This window comes from Hemicordylus capensis, chromosome 11, assembly GCF_027244095.1.
Source record: "Hemicordylus capensis ecotype Gifberg chromosome 11, rHemCap1.1.pri, whole genome shotgun sequence".
Classification (NCBI taxonomy): Eukaryota; Metazoa; Chordata; class Lepidosauria; order Squamata; family Cordylidae; genus Hemicordylus; species Hemicordylus capensis.
Genome location: NC_069667.1, coordinates 5,292,221 through 5,312,412, shown reverse-complemented (window position 1 = coordinate 5,312,412; position 20,192 = coordinate 5,292,221). Strand labels below are relative to the sequence as shown.

The 20,192-nt window shown below is 45.4% G+C and overlaps 1 protein-coding gene across 4 annotated transcripts in view; it reads right to left on the bottom strand.

Moving 5' to 3' along the window:
- Positions 1–7,944: 7,944 nt before the first annotated feature.
- The window catches only part of DCX (doublecortin), a 94,392-nt gene continuing 82,144 nt past the window's right edge, over positions 7,945–20,192 (bottom strand). The window contains exons 5-7 of one of the 4 annotated variants that reach the window (XM_053273973.1): positions 18,270–18,407; positions 12,714–12,808; positions 7,945–10,284 (exon numbers count right to left, since the gene is read on the bottom strand). In XM_053273973.1, coding sequence (XP_053129948.1) covers positions 10,228–10,284; positions 12,714–12,808; positions 18,270–18,407 — 290 coding nt within the window. In that variant the 3' untranslated portion in view covers positions 7,945–10,227. The remainder of the gene's footprint in view (positions 10,285–12,713; positions 12,809–18,269; positions 18,408–20,192) is intronic. The other 3 variants (XM_053273974.1, XM_053273975.1, XM_053273976.1) reach the window with 3 other exon arrangements.

The window sequence follows — 20,192 nt, the reverse complement described above, 5'->3', positions numbered from 1 at the left end:
GCCCTACCTGGAGATGCTACCTGGGACCTCCCACTTGCAAAGCAGATGCTCTGCCTCTGAGCTATGTCTCCATCCATAAAGTTGATGCTGTTCCCATACCAGGAATTGAACCTGAACCACCTAGGTGAAAACCAGGAATCCAGGAATTGCTAGACCAAAAATCAAGCCAAAGTCCATTTAGTCCAGCATTCTGCTTCCTACAGTGACCCATCAGAGGCTGAAAGCACGATCTTGAAGGTGATCACCCCTTTTCACTGTTGTTCCTCAACAACTGGTATTCTCTCCACATAGCAGTTCCTTACAGCCGTCAGGACTAACAAGTGTGGCCTATTCTCCATGAACTTCTCAATTCCCCTTCTAAAGCCACCTATAAAAATATGAGAAGTAACACAGGTTGCTCCACTGGCAAAGGCTTGTCCCAGAAGCCCAGTGGGACCTTTTGCTTGAACAGTTTGCCACTGAAATGAGAGGCAACCCCACAATCATTTCCACTTTTGAACCTGGTCTGCATTGTGGTTATTATTTGAGGACTCTCTCGCGGCTACATTCAGTATTTCTGCATCATGCAATCTACAGTACAGACATCGAATGATGAAAGGTAACGTTAAAATCCACAGGTATTCTTCTTTGCAACTAAATGTTACACTTATCCAGGATATACGAAATGCGAAAGACACACTGCTCAGCAGGTACCAAAGAAATGATAATGTATACATGAGGAGAATTAGGCGGCGGAAATAGCGAGCTTTCTAAACTGGCCATATGTCTCTGCCCTGTTAAAAGGGTTCACTTTCTGTTGTAGCCCTCTGTTGCTGCACTTTAGACACCAACGCCTCTTTCAGATGTAATTTGGAACCGCCAAATGGCCCCATGGTTCTGCACCGCCTCCCCCTGATCTCCCACCCCCTTTCGGGTATGCAGGAGAACAGCCTCTTTGCAGTTACCAAGACTGTAGAGAGCCAGGGGAGCTGGCTGTTCAGGCTTCCTTCTCGACAGAAGGACAGCCCACCCTGCCAATCGGGCCGGAGTGAAGGAGGAGCTTCCTCCCTCAACTCCGGCTCCATGAGGTCGAAATGGCAGTGCCAGTGTCTGGATCAATGCTGGCGCCACAGAACCAGAATTCAAGGTGCCCAAACTCCACTCTGAACCAAAGTTCAGAGTGGAGTTTGGGGAGGGAAACCATGGGTCCCTTCCCGCCTTCAACTCCAGTTTCCCAAATTCGGACATGTGTCCAAGGAAACTAGAGGTGAAGCGATCTCCAGTTTCTTGTTGCTTCTGAATTCGGTGCAAGAGTTCACAGTGCCCACCAGTTCATCTCAAAGGGTCCACACTTGAACATGAGTTCCTTGATTCTTGAAAGCAAGTTTCTTATTGAACATTCATCAGTTGCCAGGCCAACCCGATGGCTTTCGGTGCCTAAGGGGAAGTTTGACATTGGCGTCGCCCAGCTGAGAAGTGTGCAAACCCAACTTTAACTTGTGCCACTTGTGCTCATTCTCAGGGTCAAGTGACCAGTCCATTTACATGACCAGTGAATGACTAGCCCATCCATGCTGGTTTGAGGATACCGTGGGAGAGAATTCCCAGTCTATGATGGGGACAAAACACTAGCCCTTCAGAGGTAAAAGGATGCTGCTGTTCATTTGGACATCCAGTCTGAGACCATTTCTTTTGGGAAACGAATGCTGAGCCAAGCAATTCATCTTCAAGAGAGGGAGTGCAGCTTATGAGACTAGCTTTTTAACTGGGACTGGGGTGCAGTGACCAAAGAAGACTATTTTTGCAGAATTTGCAGGCTCTTTGGGCCAGGATCTTTGGGGATCTGGGTGCAGGATTATGTATTACATTCTTGCACCACTGTGCAGGAATGCAATACCAGAGGGAGAGAAAGAATAATTGGCAGTGCTATATTCTGGCACTGTTTATGCGCCCCTCAAGAACTGGTGCCCTAGGGACCACCCCGGTCTGCATAGTGGATGAGCCAGCCCTGATCAAACAAATAAAGCAACATGGATCAAATGATGAGCAGACTGATTGTTTGTTTTTTACTCAAGTTGTCCACATGGATCTCCTATCAGATTTTGCTGTGAAATTAAGCAAAGCTGGAGAGAAGGTATACTAATGGCAACAGAAGACCACACATTCCTCTTATGTAGCTGTTGTGGGTAATCTTAGAAGAGATGGATGATGTTTTTAAAGAAAAGGAACACATCTATTGTACTTTTAGTCCCCTTGAAAAGCTAGTAGCCCTGACGGACTCTGTGCTGATCTTGCTTTAATAGAAGTATTGGGACTTGGTTTCTTAGCATTTTTTAAAATTTAATTGCCCCTTTAATTCCCAAGAATTGGACCTGTACATATTTTCGGCCTCCTTTTGTCCAGTTTGCAATCATTTGCAATCATGAAAATCATATTGCTTTTGCAACCCGATGGAATGAAAAGAAAATCAGTGGGATCAAACTACCCGTGTTGTAGATTGATATTAAACTGGGAATCCCAAATTCTTCAGCTCAGTCTTTGAAACGTCAATATTCTGATATTCCTGTACTGGACCGCAAGAGACCAGGAAGTAGGACTTATAAAAACAGAACTGAGGAGAGGGGGAAGGAAAGGTTGTAGGTCTTCAGGGTGCCCAATTAGCCATGCAACTATGCAAATTGGATAATGAGATATGCAAAGCAGTAGCAGATTTCTGGGTTTCTCCTGTGATTCTCTGGTGTTAGGTCACTTCCCCTTAGATTCTCTGATGTCACATCACTTTGCTTGTGATTCTCTGCTGTTACATTATTTCACAGTGAATATCTATGGATACTTAAAAAAAATGTATTAAGGTTTGTCTGAATCTGACTCCAATCCCAATCCCAATCCTGATCCACACTCCGACATATAGGAGGGTCCAAAGGACCCCGAACTGACATTTATAGGGTTGGATTCAATCAGGTTGGACTTGATCCCTACTTTTTTCCTTTGTGCACAGGCCTTTTGAACTAGCCTAGTAAGCAGAGTCAACACTGCCTTTTTCTTTCCCAAAACATTTGGGTGATGTGGTTTTTACCACATGCTAATACCATTTGCATCTTCTTCAATCTTCATTTTGAATCCCTGGACATGAGCCTAAATAACCGCTGCTGTGTGAGTATAAGATTAAAAAACAGAAGGAAACTGTGACAGCTGTCTTGTGAGCAAAACTTTTCTTTTTAGATCTCCAGAGAGGGGACTCTGGCTTCTCAAGCAAGGCCTTTCAACATATACAGATGTTAGAAGCACCAATCGTTTCTGGGCAGATGGCTACCTCACACTTCTCGCTACACTCTTGCAGAAATATGCCAAATTGAAACGGAAGGACTTGAAATATTTAAACCAGCTTTCGGGTCACTGTGAAACTCTACCACAGAATGAACATCCCAGTGGAATTAACACATTATATGACAGGAAGGTCTGGTCATACACCTCGGAACTTATTTCTATGGCAGCTGGTAGAAAAGGAAGTTAATACATCCAGATCATCAGCATCAGGTGGGATTTTAACCATTCTGCGGCTTACATAGTTGCAAAGATTTACATTTCTGATATAGAGGAGATGTTTAAGAATACCAACCAATTTCAGAAGGAACTTGGAATATCACGTCATAATTATGGGTGCCTCGGGCAATATTTCTACAGACATGAATGGGAAATGTGTTTGTGGGACTCTGGGGTTAGTTTCTTTATGATTAAATTGTTCTAATTTATTCTAGTCTCTTAAGGAGTCCTGTTTGCATATATACAGTCCAATTAGTCTACATACAACACAGATATGCTTACTTAGAGCCAAATTACATGGTGCAATATAGTCATAAGCCCAGCAAGTATTTCTCTGATGCAACGTCTTTTGGGGAGGGTAGAAGTTGGAATGGAGAAGCAACACAAAGAAGGGGAGCTTCACTCTCCTCCCACCCACTGCTTTTCTCCTGAAACTCCCTGCCACCTTTCCGGCCACTTTTCCTCCTGCAGGATGTCAGACCTGTGTCCGCGAGGTAAATGCAAGTCCAGAATCTGTGCAGGGGTGGGGGAAACGACTGAGGAGAGGGATATGCACCCCCCTGAGACTTCTCTTTCAGGGATGGAGCCACCAATGTTCCAACGTGACCCGTGAACACAGGCCTGTGGGAAAACCAGGGAGTGGGGCACAGAACACTTCTCCCTAGCTTTGCCCCTGCTCTCTGTTGCCAACTGCCTTCTCTCGAGGCCGTTTAGTTGCTGAGAAGTGGCCATTGGGGCTAATATAGGGCTGCACCACTTCGGCTGCACCACAAGACGCATAATCCACGTGGAATTCTCTGCTACAAGATGTGGTGACAGCCAACAACCTGGATGGCTTTAAGAAGGGTTTGGATAACTTCATGGAGGTCTATCAATGGCTGCTAGTAGGAGGGCTATAGGCCACCTCCATCCTCAAAGGCAGGATGCCTCTGAGTCCCAGTTGCAGGGGAGCAATAGCAGGGGATGCCCTCAACTCCTGCCTGTGGCTTCCAGTGGCATCTGGTGGGCCACTGTGCGAAACAGGATGCTGGACGAGATGGGCCTTGGGCCTGATCCAGCAGGGCTGTTCTTATGTTCCTCTTTTTTTTTTTGCAGCTGTTTTTGAACTACAGTTCCCAGCATCCCCAGCCAGAGTGGCCAATAGTCAGGGATGATGGGATTTGTAGTCCAGCATCTGCAGGGGCTAAGTGGGGCAGCCCTGGGATGACTTGACCAGCAGCTGCTTTGGAATCTGTCATTTAGTCCTAAGTAAGAATATAGGCTTTGTCCCACAGACTTTCAGGCATGCCCTGGAGGCCAAAACGGACCACAACCCACACTTTTGCCAGTCCAGGGGCTTCAGTGCATGCAGGAGGCATATGCAATCCTCTGCAGAAACTGGGGGTGTCAGAATGCTGGGCAGATCTCCATTGGGTGTGCCGAGGGTCCCCTCAACACTGAAGAGCAAGGGAGCTAACTTCAGCCAAACCCTGGGGAGTGCTGGATGTTAGCGCTCATGTTGCAAGGGAATGGAAGGTGATAACTGGACCAGGAAGACCTCCCTTTTGCTTAGTGAGGCTCCTGACCCATCTAGAGCAGTGCCGTCTCCTCTAATTGGCAATTGTTCGCAGGCAAAGGTCTTTTCCTGCTTTGCAAGCGGAGATATTTTACGGGGAGATGCCAGGGCTACATCTGGCAACCAATGCACACGTAACATCGTAAGCTACAGTCCCCTTCAGTTCTCGGATATGTCTCAAAAGATGGACTGTTGGCCATTCTTGGTTTTGGAACATCCCATCCTCTGAGTGGACTGGTTAGGTTCTAATAAGACAACAGCCTCCTGAGAGAGACATCTCGCCGTGCCTTTTGAAACAGAATAAATACAACATGGTTACCCTGCAAACCTGTATGAGAAAGATTTAAAAAAGAAGACGAAGAAAAGGAGGAAGCAGAGGAGACAGTGGACTCTGGGACTGGTTCAATAAAAGCTGCTGTCAGAGAATCTGGTATCTAAAGCAATTGTCGTGGCTGGATCTACAACAGGCCTGCTCAACTTCAGCCCTCCTGCAGATGTTGGCCTACAATTCCCATAATTCCTGGCTATTGGCTGCTGTGGCTGAGAATTATGGGAGTTGTAGTCCAAAAACAGCTGGGGGGCCTAAGTTGAGCAGGCCTGATCTACAACTATTGTATCTTCCACAGACATTGCAGACAGCTGCTTGGATCAGAGAAAAATGGGCAGCTCTGTGCCCAGAGGTTAAGGAACATAGGAAGCTGCCTTGTGCAGAGTCTGGTCCTTGGTCCATCTAGCTCAGCACTGTCTACACTGACTGGCAGCAGCTTCTCCAAGGTTTCAGGCAGGGTCTTTCCTAGCCCTATGTGGGATTGATTCAGTCCTGCCAGGGATTGAACCTGGGACCTTCTGCATGGAAAACTTGTGCTCTACCACTAAGCTATGGCCCCATCCCTGATCTTCTCATCTGGGGCCAGAGAAACTTGGTGTTCCTTGAAAGCTTATCAAGGAAATGTATCTTCCTTGAGCAGCTCAGGAACAGCAGCTAGGCTTCCCTAAAAAAAGGTTTCCAGTCTTCTCCTGCAATCTTTTCCAGCTGGATGTGACCACTGGGTGTGTTGGTGAGGCCTCTGTCCTCCTGTGCTTGTGCCCCCCAAAACATTTCCCAGAATCCTCTGTAAAGCAGAGATTCTTCTGGACAAACCCAATGCAGAAAGGATTCCATGGATCTTGAGCGCATGGGAAAACACTGTCCTAGACAGCAAATGCTACATACTGCTGATCCCACCCACCTCATACATACGTGTGTTTGCGCCAATGAATCAGGCATAAAAGAAGTGCACTGTAATCTTTTCTTTAATAGCCTATCTGAGAGTTCGAAGATGAACACACCAAGCACCGCACAAACTGCTATTCTGCATGCATTTTTCCCCCTACAAAGACTCATGCAACATCAACTATACAGGCAGTTTTACATCCGACATGGTCACTGATTTCTACCTACAATTCGAGGACTTTTACCTGAAGAATTGCTTCTAAAATCTGGGAGTCTGGTCCTTTACCCTGTTTTGCTTTTGCAAGTTTGAATGGCTTTTCTTTTCCTCGTGGAAAAAGAGCCTTTCTCTTTCCACTAGGCCTCTGGATATTGTTTGCTCGCTGATGCAGTGAGGCTAATGCCCAGCCTTGCAAATGTCCTGCTCAGAAGAATGGTGCCGTGCATCAGGTGGCACACTCAGGAAGAGAGTTCTTACTGGAGCAGACGTCCAGGCATGCCGCTTTCAAGTGCAATGGAAGATAAATGCCTCTGGCTGTCTTTTCTTAAAGACTTATTGTTAATGGGAAATGGGAAACTTCCTCCATGTAAACAACGTTTAAGAACGTGAGGAAAGCCTCGCTGGATTGAATCAAAAGGATCTAGTCCAGCATTCTGTTTCCCTACAGGGGCCAGATGGATGGTTCTAGAAAGGTTACAGGCAGGGCATGAAGACAACAGCTCCGCCATCTTGTTTATCCCCACCACCTGGTATTCAGAGGTCGGCCACCTCTGAGATGCCATTGAGCTACCATGACTAAAGAGCACACGACTTTGCTTTGTCTCCTGTGAAAGCGACGAAGAGCGGGGAGCAGGTTCTAACATTCAAAAGACTTTACAGTACTGCTGCCAACCATCGGCTCCATTCCTGGGCCTTGGCGAAAGAAGAGCAATCAAACGGATTGTGCCCAAGTGTGTGTAGGACCTGTTACTGAAAAAAGAAAAGAAAAGAAAAGAGGTGGGGTGTTCCTCACTGTTCAGTTTGAGGGCGGCTCTTTACTTCTTGCTTATTGAATTAATTAAAATTGGATTGTAGGTGGCAAGACCATTAGATGGAGGCTGCTTCACAGGACTCCTCCATATTTCTAGACACTAGACATTGAGTCTAGACCTATCACCTTTAACAGAAAAAAGACTGATCTGTTCTGCTTCCCTCCAGCGTAGGGCTTCTGGTCACACTCTTAGGAGCAGTCCTTCGGGACAGAGAGAAGAACACAGCTGGACCAAACTGAAAATGTCACAAACAAAGCACCCCTCCAATTCAATTGGAGCATTGGCAATCTATGCTACGTTCATCAACTCAGAGCCCACGATGTGGAGCTCAGGGCCACTGTTGCCGACTATGGGAAGGAGAGATCCATGAGCACACGGGGCTTCCTGTTTCTGAAGTCAAAGCTCACCCTGTGCATGGATTGGCTCTGCCAGATCATGGCAATTTGGCTGCTTTATCAGAATGCCTAGCGTCAGGAAGCAGTCCCTGGTATTGACCCAACACCAAAGGCTTCCTCCACACCAGCTCCTAGGAGATTATATACAGCAGATGATCCTATGGTATTTTGACGATGTCAACACAATGACTTGCTTGCCATGCCAACCCACCCACCCCCATCCCTCCCCATGAGGTAGAGAAGTATTACTGTCCCCATTTGACAGATAAGGTAAATTGAGGCACCAAGAAATTAAGAGACCTGCTCCAATTTAGACACCTAATCTGCCAGATTTCGAACACACAATGGGAAAATCTCCCGGTAGGTCTTTCCTGTGCTTTGTTCAAGGCCAGCCTTCCCCACAGTGATCTGACCATGAAGATACATGAACGCCAAATCTTCTGAACCAAAGTTTAGGTATATTCGGCTACAGAGTGCCATAGTGATTAGGGAATTCTAGATCTTAATTGTTTGGTCGGACTATTATGGTAGGGCAGTACTTTTATTTGTGATTCAGGGTCCCTTTTAACTGCAGCCTTTGGGTAGTTCCAAATTTTCTCTTTTTTTCCTACAAAAAAAATCACAAGCCTGGATTATTGGCATGAAACATGAATGCCAAAGAGGTGGCAAAACTACAAAAGGTAACTCCCAATCACTGTACAACAATTTCAAGAAATAGCCAAGCTTAGTTTTCCTCTAAAAGTCAAGAGTTCATGTTGAGTTAAGTAGCTCAGTTATTAATACATTTTAAAATTATTATTAATTTCCTTTCTGGGTGCCTTTCCACTTGATGCAAATTGCCAAAGGTGACTCACAAAATTAAGACACAAATCCCCAAATCAGAAACAACAAGAACCAAAAACTCACCCAATTGTCAAAAGCAATTGCTGTAATACATTCTAAAATCACAAAAGGCTGCAAAGATAACCAAGAGCAGAGCAGGAAAGGAACCCACGGGTAGTTTTGTACGGGTATTGCTCTGATAACATTTTACAAAGAATATTGAAAACTGATTCCAACAAATAGGGAACAAGGCAATATATACCATCTGGTGCCTCTTTCCAGGCCCAGGGGGAAAAAAACAACCAACTTTATAAAATTGTGAACCTTGCATCAGTGATGATTACAAGTGAAAAGATTCCTTCATCTTCCCGTTCATTAGAATGTGTCATCTTCAGATGAAAGAGTTGCTTAAAATCTTGTATCGTGAACATCCTAAAAGTTCTATGGTCTGAGCATCTGGCCCTGGTTAGGATTATTGAAGTATAGAAAATGAAAAATGTAAGCTTAACTTGTAACAAACACTCTCAAAATATTCACCATATTGAATAAATTGCAATATCCCTCCCTCCCTCTCATGCACCCTCCCCATTTTTATTTTTGTTTTAACTTCTGGTGTCAGTTTGGCAGTGACTTCTAAACACTGATGGTTCAAACTGTTTTGTACTGTGTGTATATTTTTGATTTCTTTTTAACTTAAAGGAAGTCACCAAGTTTATGTAATTTTTTTTTAAAAGCACTGACTCTCTAAAACACAGCTAAGAGTATTTGCTTTCCTCTATAAAAGGACACCGATTTCTTGGTTTTTTTAAATATATATATATAAAAATGACCTAGAGATGTCAGACCTGAAAACAGAATCTTCACAGTGTTTTCAGTGTTGGCTGTTTACAAGGCATTAATAGTCTTCACAGAGATAGAGAGATACCATCCAGCAGTTACAATAACTTCATATCAGCTGCAGCATTTATGTCAACATCCCACACAACTGAAATATCCTTGTGCATGTATTAAACATACCCCAGTGTCCAATTTGAGAGTAAAGTCACTAAGGGTAGCTTTTGATTCCTCAATATTGTCCCTTTCCCCTTTGTGCTGGCATCTTCTAGAGAAGTTGTTAAAGTAATACATTTCTCCCCACTGGCCTGAACTGACCACAATTGGTGTCAGACAAAAAGCAGGTGTTGAGCTTAGAGACCCAACACTGGAAGCAGATCGGCTTTTGCTGGTGTTCCTCAGTATTTGGAAAAGGTGCTGGTGGATAGACCTGCTTCCCATTTCGCCTAAGAACAGAACTATGACATTTGCTAATGCAATACTTGCAAAAGAAAATTGTCATCTTCTACAAAGCCAGTCATAAATTCAGCATGTCAGAGTAGGAGAAGAGACAAATGAAAAGCATGAGAAGGTCATAACTTCATGGACACCTTCACTTCAAACTGCCAACAATGATCATTTTGCTTTCCTATGAAGTTACTCAATGTGTTGATATCCCTTTATCTCTGTTGGTTGATAGGTGTTGGTTTTGTGGCACAGAGGAGAAATCATAGGAAAACATTAAAACAAAAAAGACATAACTTTGCGTCCTTGGATTGGTTTGCAAGCACCAGTGACCTCTCTGCTCCTTTTGGCAGAAGGACTGCACTGTATCTAAAACCGAGTGTGTACTATGGACACAGGGAACTGGATTTTCTTTACATGGAGTCTCCAAGGGAATCAGAGTCATCCAAGGACAGAGGCAGGTACAAGTCCTGTAAGAAGAAAGAAAAAGTGTTAACTCTCACAATTGGCCTCCTCTGAATCAGCAACAAATCAATGTTCCATTGAGTATCATACCATATCATATTGTGAGTAACGTATTTACCCAAATAGAACACAACCCTGAATTTAAGACAGCCCCCTTAAAAAAATAAGAGGTTAAAATACAGGTTATACCTGTATTTACCCCACAGGAACAGCCCTCTGAATTTAAGACAAATCCCCGATTTCTAACATCAAAGTACTTGGAAAAAACCTAGCCTTGGATTCAGGTAAATAGTAAATACAGTATTAAGCAAGCATCGTAGATGTTGCCTTTCTGTGACTCAGGACAAGATCTGAAATGTTGAATTGGTTGAATTGTAAAGAGAAGGGGGATTTGTATTGTTTTAATATGGTGTTGGGATAATTCTTAACAAAAGGTGGTACAGAAATTTAACAATAACAAAAAACAAATAAATAAAGCCCAAATAAAGCACACTGGAATGAAAGTCCCGGAGACCCTGGAGCACACTGGAGTGAAACTACATTCCCTGAAAATCCATGGAGCTTCCTGCCATTAAGGTGTGTGGAGGATGAGGGGTTTATATTTGCCTGTCTGAACTCCGATGGCTATCCTCATGGGTAAAATGAAAAACTCAGCTGTCAGGGCTGGAGAACCGTTTCCCGCAGTCTGGCACTGAAAATGAGAACAGCATCATCAACCCTACTTGTAGACGTGGACAGCCGCCATGTGCAGGTAATAATCTTTCTTTCTGGCATGGGGGTATAGGAAATGAGAGGATGGAAGTAGCAAACCCCGAGAACTCCTACAGGCATTCTTCCCGTCCCAGAGAACTGCTAGGACACAGTCCCAGCAAAACGTAATTACATCGTGCATTACAACCTGCAGGATGGCGCATTCGCCCTCAACGTTTTTTAAACGCCTCCTTATAAGGCAATATCAGGCTTTCATTGTCTAATGGAGCACAATTGCCAGGATTCTCAGACTTTCATGATAAAATAGATGACTGGCTGATGACAGAGTGACGAATATGCCCAGTCTCCACTAGCATGCTGGCAAACGTTGCCCCAGTTTTAAGGCTCTTCTGGTCAACTGTGGAGGTCACTGCTGTGGCATGTCCCTTGCTGATGCTGATCCCCTGGGCAGGGCTCTGTTCACTCCATCGGTTATCCCAGAACAGAGCTTTACAGCATTGGCCTTCCAGCTTTCGTTGGACTACAACTCCCATCATCCCTGACTACTGTCTGCAGAGGCAGGGGGATGATGAGAGCTGGAGTACAAAACCAGCTTGAGGGCCAAAGTTGTGCAGCCCTGCCCTAGAATCACAACCCCTTAACTCACAGCAGCCTTAGGGTTCCCGAAAAATAGCTCTGTTAAGCTGAAGCTGTACACCACATGCATTGGTTGCCATTAAAAATAGTCCCTCTAGGTCAACCTTTATCCCATATGAAGGCATGGCCAATCTGGGGCTCCCTATCTGTCACTGGACTATAACTAGATCCAGGAACTGAAGTCCTAGTTTTGAATTTCTTGGGTGAATCAAGCGAGCTTGTGGTTTTGCAGGGATGTTTCAGAGCATGATTCTGCTGTATACTTAACTAAAAAACCACCATTCAAAAGAGGCCTAAGGATCTTTGTACAGAATCATGGCTGGTGATGGAAACATCTTAAAAAGCAGCATCTACACAAAGGGGCTTTATTGCCCCTGAATTGAGAGCCTTGTTACGGAATTGTGGAGGAACAGCAGGATCTCACTTAGTTGTACTGCACGGAGATGATTCAAAAACAGTTCGTACAGAGAAGGCACTAGGGGAAAGAAATCTGGGAGAAAGCAGGAGGAACACAATGAGGATTTGAAAAGCATGCTGCAGTCAGGGAAACCCCCTGCTGCAGGGGCTTCTTCTTTTTATTATAACTTATTATAAGCCAATTTGCACAATGTATTTTCAGTCCATGAAAGAAGTCCTGAACTTCCACGGATGCAACGCCGTGTGGAGAAATAGAATGTATTACGCAAGCAATGGTACCGATGCCAGAACACTGGAGCAAACCTGGAGTTTAAGCCTGGATTGGGGGAGTCCACCCCTGCAGATCCACTTCAGCTAGGATCGGTCCAAAATGTATCCCCACGGAACGTTCCTGATATTCATCATTACTTGGTTTCCTGCCAATTTAATATAATCTTAACATCCCAAACCAGTTTAGTACTCTTGGTGGGGGGAGTGTGAGTGTGAGTGTGTGTGTGTTTGTGTTTTCTGAGAGTTCTCCAAAGATTGATGTAAAAGGCGAACCATTTCCAAACTAACCTGGGGGAGTCTGCCCATTGCTCTGAGCCAGCAGCTCATCCTTTCAATCAGCTACCACGCTGGCCCAGGTGCCTAAGAAGAGGTTTTTAGTAAGGTATAAGAAACGTAATACCTTGTGCTTACGGAGGCTCCCTGGACTGGTAGGTGTGGAGATTGGGGACTGCTTCGACTTGGGCGTTGACAGTTGGCTGCTAGATGTTCCATTTGCTGTCACAAAGCAAGAGAGAAATCAAAAGTGAACAAAGGCAAGCATGAGGGTTAAACGAGTCCATTCGGTTCCCCTCAAAGCCTGCCAGCGGACGAAATCCGTCATCAAACAGATGGTGGAAGAGAAATGGAGAGAATGATTGGCTAGGTGGCCATGCAGCTGAGGTGCTTTACAAAGAGGGAGGAGGTGAGTTCCTGTCCCCAAAGGCTCACAGTCTGAAAACAGACACATAGCAACCCTGATTGGCTAGGACTCCAAATTTGACACATAGCAACCCTGATTGGCTAGGACCTCAAAATTGACGCATAGCAACCCTGATTGGCTAGGACCCCAAAACTGACACATAGCAACCCTGATTGTCTAAGACCCCAAAATTGACACATAGCAACACTGATTGGTTAGGACCTCAAAAATTGACGCATAGCAACCCTGATTGGCTAGGACTCCAAAATTGACACATAGCAACCCTGATTGGCTAGGGATCGAAGTTGGAGGGAGGGAGGCACCCTCCATGTGTTCTGCTTTATCCTGCACAAAAGACACCAAAGATATCATTGACAGTCAAGGTTGGCAGGTGTGTTGATGACAGGGGCATGGCTATCCAGTGTTTTCCTGCTCCCCCTCATGTTTTCTCTGAAGACGTGGAGGGGGGTTTTCTGCATAAGGCAATAGCAAACAACTCTTGGGAATCTTTCTGAAGTCAGCCCAGACCACCACCATTATTATTATTATTATTATTAATAATTCAATTTCTATACCGCCCTTCCAAAAATGGCTCAGGGCGGTTTACACAGAGAAATAATAAATATATAAATAAGATATGGCCATGGGCATTTTGCTAGATCTCACAGCCTACTAGAAACACTTTGGTTTTTCTACTAGCCTAACAGAGAAGCAAGACATTAGGGAAGCCAGACAGAATCTCAGCTGGCTGGATCATCCCTTCCCCAATCAGTCATAGACCACTAGACATTGTAGCTCAAGAAGGTCATCTTTTAATTTAAAATCAATATTCCATGCATCTCCCCCTGGTAGTTGCAAAGGGCATGCAAATGTTAATTGGCCTTTTGTCCTGAAAGCAATATGGGCTCCTCCCCACATCACACAACAAAGTCGTGTTCAGACAGGCAAATGGAGTCACAAAAGGCCACGTGATGCTGTCACCAGGTCACTGACAGCTGAATTCAACTGAAATGTAGGAACTTAGGAAGCTGCCATATACTGAGTCAGACCATTGGTCTATCTAGCTCAGTATTGTCTGCACAGACTGGCAGCAGCTTCTCCAAGGTTGCAGGCAAGAATCTCTCTCAGCCCTCTCTTGGAGATGCTGCCAGGGAGGGAACTTGGAAGCTTCTGCATGCAAGCAGAGAGATGTTCTTCCCAGAGTTGCTCCATCCCATAAGGGGAATATCTGACAGTGCCCACACATGTAGTCTCCCATTCAAATGCAACCCTGCTTAGCTAAGGGGTCACTGCATGCTTGCTACCACAAGACCAGCTCTCCTCCTTAATGTGGGGGGGAGCCAGGCAGTATTGAGCTGGGCTGTTACTATTCGGCTATCTAGATTCCAGCCAAAATATGTATGCGATGAAAATCATGCTCCAGCATTACAGATTTCATTCAGACTTGAGAGAAAATTTGCTGAAAGGCCCAGATGAAGTGCTCCTCCAAGGGGAAAGGATTTGGAACAAAACCATTGACTCAATATGTGCAGGGCTGTAGCTGCTACAGAACAAAGCGGGGGGGGGGGGTGGGAATTAATGGGCCTGGGCCCCTGAGGGTGTGGGGCCTGCCGGCTTGCTCTTTGCTGTCTCCCTTGCACCTCTCTGAAGAAGGACCTGGGGATGGGGCAGGGACCCATCTTCACTTTTTGTCCCAGGGCCCACTCCAACCTAGCTACGCCCAGAATGTGAGGCTATTCCCACGATCAGGCGAAATCGGGCTAGGGGAGCCTGATTTTCGCCTGATCAGGCTCGCAGGCATGTATACTCGCTTTCTCCCCCCCTGCCCCTGCTTTCTCCCCCGCCTCCTGCTTTCTCGCCCCTGCTTTCTCCCCTCCGCCTGCTTGCTGGCCTGCCATTTGGCTGGCAGGTAGGCTGGAGAGGGAAGCTGTGCCGTCCTCTCCACCACCCGCTCGCGCTTCACATTCAGCCCCAGTGTGGGCCATCCTTCCTTGTGGCCTGCTGCCGCTTCCTTTTCACCCGCCATTGTTTCATCGTTTCCACCCACCGGCCCGCCCATCGTTTCTTCTGCCCACTGGCCACGCACTGCTTCCCACTGTGGTCTCCCCTCCCCCCACTGGCCCAGCTGCCACGGCCACCATTTTCTTCCCTCCTGCCTGTGCCCGTCACTATCTGAGCAGCTCCTCGTGAACTCTCACGAGAGCTGCCACACATGGGATTAGCGATGGGTATGCCTCATATATATATATGAGGCATACCCATCGCTAATCCCATGTGTGGCAGCTCTCGTGAGAGTTATATATGTGTTGTATTGTCTGTGAGCCACCCTGAGCGGTATTGTACTGGAGGGGCGGGAAACAAACATTTTAAGTAAGTAAAATAAAGGAAGGATCTTGCAGATCCCTATGACTGGATGCTGCCAGTATCCACGGGCTTATGCTCCTCTGCACACCTCCAGTTTGTCCTAGGGTATTTTGGGATGAAATGTGTCTAATTAAAAGCTGTGATTAGGATTAATTTTTTTCCGGGAGAAGGCGAGGGAAGCTCCGATCATGCATATCTGGGCATGATTTCGGATTGATGCATGAAATAAAATGCAGAATGATCCGCCCATTATGATTCAAATTGAGCTTGGAAGTGGGAATCATTATGCAGCTTGCAGGCAAGCAATCTTATGCAATTGCCTTTTAAATATTTTACTAGCTCTGAGCATTCCTTTTATTAAAGAGAACATTTCCCTCCTTCTACATACATTCCATTGTACAGCTGATCACTTGTGAGTGCTTTGGGACAAGTAATACAAATATACAAAAACCCAACTTTTTTAAAAAAGCAGCAATATATCCTGTTCTTACATGAGGATTGCAGATATCTGTCAACCAAAGGGCTGATCATCAAATCCATAACTGCATGTGTGAAGTCCTCTCAGAACCGTCAGTGGGTCTATGATGTACCAAAATCTTTAAAGGCCAGGTATATTATCAGGGCTGCTGGTGATAGAAGGGGCATTTTCCCCCAAGATGAAGCAGTCAAAGTGTATGTGTGTGGTAGAGGGGATAATGTGTTCGAAATGCTCAACGGAGTAGTAACTGGTCCAACTGAAAGGATCGTGTGGTATGTAGGTGCCTTATATACTCCCGGGCCTGTGTGATGTTTTCAGGGGACATTTTAAAAATACATTTGCAGCAAAAATCAGCTATGTACAGCACCAATTGGCCAGTGTCCATGAGTCACCACTACATTTCCCAATAATGTCCACTTTCATAACATTTTTGAAATATTCTAAAATGTAAATAAGGTAAAGGTATGAATGTGTAAACAGGTAAACAAACATGTGCCATGTTTTCGTTGGAGGAAAGGTGGGCTGCCCACATGGCCAATGAGGGAGAGAGATGACTAATAAACAATTTAGTGTCCAACTTGCTGCAATGTAAACCTGTCACATAAATTGCAAAACTTGGCAGAAGATGAGTTCTCACTGCAGGAGAAGAAATTGCTATAACTCCTCCTTAAAAACTCTGTGAGGTCGTTCACATGATCAGGCGGAAGGACGGGGCACTCGGTGGGCAGAGGGGAACTCACCTTCCCCCCAGACGACTGCTGCCATGTTGCTGGGAGTGTGCACTGTGCTCTCAGACGAGTAGCATTGCATGCTGCAGCGCACAGCTCTGGAGGCCAGGATGATGCATCCTGGCCCCTGGAGATCCCGCAATGCACCGCACAACATGCACGATTCATTGGCGGTATTCTCCCAGGAGCTCTAGGCCTCCTCCTCCTAGATGAAGCCTGAACTCGCACCCAAGCAGGTAGCTCAGGTTAAGGGTGCACTTGCTTTCTTAAACTCAGCTAACAGCCAAGCTTAAAAACGAGGCTGGGTGGCACTGCCCTGCTCGAATCGAGCCCGATCCCAGTGTTTCTCATGCACAGCCTAACCCAGGCTCGGCTTCACTAGCCTCTGTGTCTGTTTTCCCCTTCAGTCTATAATTGCAGTCAGTGGCATGGATTCAGCAAACATTCATTCTTATTGGCATTGATATTGTAGGGATGACAGAACGATTGAATGAATAAATTTGCCTCGACTGTCTATTTATTATCTAACTAAAATGCTGCAAGAAAGGGGGGAAAAAAACACCATCAGGAAATATGTGCCAATACAGATATTTTCCATGGATATGACTGGGTCTAGTTCCAGCCTGAATTTCTATTTTCATCTGATTTAGGAAAAGACGTCTGGGTCACACGACAGATCCAATGACAAACGTCTAGGATGAAGAAAGGCAAACAATAGCTAAACGTTTGATTATGCAGGTTCATCCAAGTAATATGGGGAAGCATTGCTATAAGTCAGTCAGAAGGTACAGAAAATGCAGCCAGATAATGTTTTATTCATTATTTGCTTATTCGGCATCATTTCCCCCCTATTCTCTTGTCTCCTTCAGTTTGTTGCAACTAAGAACTTACTTAGCATAGTTGCAATTACCTTTGAAAAGCATTACGGAAAAACGCTTGACAAGGCACTAGAAAAATGCTGCTGTCATGAGATGCATGTTGCAGGTGGAAGGAGGGTGTGTCCTTGGCAAGGATCCTGGGAGGTGCCATGTAGCTCTCTAAGCACCCAAAGAATCCAACTGGATGATTAGCCTTTTGTGTAACTGAGACCTGTGTGTTTAATTTTTCGAACATAAATATGACACAGGAGAGTTTGATTGAGACCAATGGCGGGGAGGTTTAACCCTTTCCCCCCACTACCCTCCCAATCTAAATGAATAGCCACCCATAGCTAGCGATAGGCCAAATCAGGGTGTGGCTGCAGAATCAGGGTGTGGCTGCCGAATCGGGGTGTGGCTGCCGAATCACGGGGCACATCCCTTTAAAACTGAGGGCTTACACAGCCCCTTTCAAGAGGAGGAGAGCAGGTCCATAACTGCTGCCCCTCTGCTCACGACATTGCCATCATCCTGCTGCTCTCCCCAGCTATGCCTGCACAACAGTGCCGCAGCTCCCAGCTACCCCTGTGCTATGCCGGCACACACCGGGCCTCTACGCATTCATGGCAGCCATTGGCAGCCATTGGCATGCCCCTATTTGGAGGGGGCCCCTACTTGGGCACGAGCCTCAATGAGTGCCCCATAATGCCAACCCCCAGTGCTTCTTCTGTGTGACCCATGGGAGATAAATGTGTGACTCAGCAACCTTGATGCTAACTCATTGTCCCGATCTGTGTGGAGTCAGCACTTATCTGTTCGGGGTGGTGGGAGGGGGCACACAGTCACTCACCATCTTGATGGTTACCTGAATCAGCTGGGGATTTGCTGCGACGCACAGGAGCTGGACTCTTTGCAGAGCTCTTCTGAGGTGTCGGAGAGGACTTGCTGCCTGGGGTAGAAGGAGGGTTCCCTTTCATTACCCGACACTCTGTTAGAGCAAAAGCAAACCATAATACGCGTTTGGATCAAATCCGAGTCTTTTTCTCGTGTGTCGCATCTATGGTGTGAGACGATAGTGCAGTGTGTAAGAATTTGATTTGGACCCTAAGCTTTGAAAAACAACAACACCCTACTAGTCTGGTATTGGGGGTCATATAGACCCCAGTTCAGCCAATAGCAATGAAATTGCCATTGGTCAATTTAATGGGGGGCAAGGGGAGAGATTTGCATTGAATGGAAATATAGCATAGAATGCAACAAATGCCTGATTTATGCTTTATAGTCTCAGATACGCTGTATGTTTAGAGGCGGGCTGGGAGCATGGGGGGCACTGGCAACTCAGAGCTTTTTATTTGGGATATTTTCTTCCTTCAGTTAAATTCTCTCAATTTCTTTCTTGCAACCTGCAAACATGGTATCACACGGTCATCTGCCATCAAGACCTAAAATTCTCTTTTGTGCCCAGGTATGTTTGCTTTGTGGAATAGGTTTTGAACTTCCAAGCAGCTTTCTACCATGTCTGGTGCTGGCACCTACAAGTTTCTGATGGTACACAGAAAGGTCCATAGAACATAGGAAGCTGCCATATACTGAGTCAGACCCTTGGTCCATCTAGCTCAGTATTGTCTTTACAGACTGGTAGCAGCTTCTCCAAGGTTGCAGGCAGGAATCTCTCTCAGCCCTATCTTGGAGATGCCAGGGAGAGAACTTGAAACCTTCTGTTCTTCCCAGAGTGGCTCCATCCCCGGAGAGGAATATCTTCCAGTGCTCACACATCAAGTCTCCCATTCATATGCAACCAGGGTGGACCCTGCTTAGCTAAGGGGACAAGTCATGCTTGCTACCACAAGACCAGCTCTCCTCTCCCGCTTCACATGCACACACCATCAGGATTGTGCCTACATTGTGAAGCAGAAAATAAACCTCAGAAAACAGGCCCTTTACTCTTTATCATTATTGAGTTAATTCTGAACTGAGCTGTGACAAGCTCACCTTTCGCTACAGATTTTCTATGATTAGGGTTGGGACTTACGTGCCCTGAGTTGCCCATGGTGATCAAAAGCAGAATAAATGGTGCCATGCAGAATGCATTTTGTAACATCACACGGAGTGTGCAAGTTCATCTAATTTCTGCAGGTCACAGAACAAATCAAGCATTCTTGATTTAGACTCTGAAGTGTCTTTTAGGGGCTAGGGTATGTAGATCTGGGCATATGCTGCAGACAATGGGCTGGTTATTATTTTTCCAGATGCAGAAGGTTGTAGAAGTCATTAGAGCTACTTAAGCCTCTCATAAGACCTTGGATAACTGCCATCTGCGGCCGAGATGGCTGCTGCTCTTTTGAAGGAAAACTCCACACAGCCTTCCCAAGGTACCCTTGTGTGTTAAAAAGGAGACAAATCAGTAAGAAAGCCATGTCTGCTGGGTAGCTAACCATCCAGAGTCTTTTGTGGAAAAACATCGCTCCTTTCTTAAATGATCAGCACACAACTAGCTTTTCTTGACCAGTTAATCATCCAGGGGTCCAAATGATAAACCAATGTCTACAAGAGCTTTAGCTTGTATTATTATTAATTATAATTATTTATTATTATTATTATTATTATTATTATTATTATTATTTAGCACATTCTTATATCACCCTATATGTAAGTCTCTGGGCAGTTCAGAATCTAAAAACACAAGCACTGAAACGTGAACAAAGCAATTAAAACATGAATCCCAAACCATTTAAAATACAGTGGTAAACACTCTAACAACGTAAAACTTTAA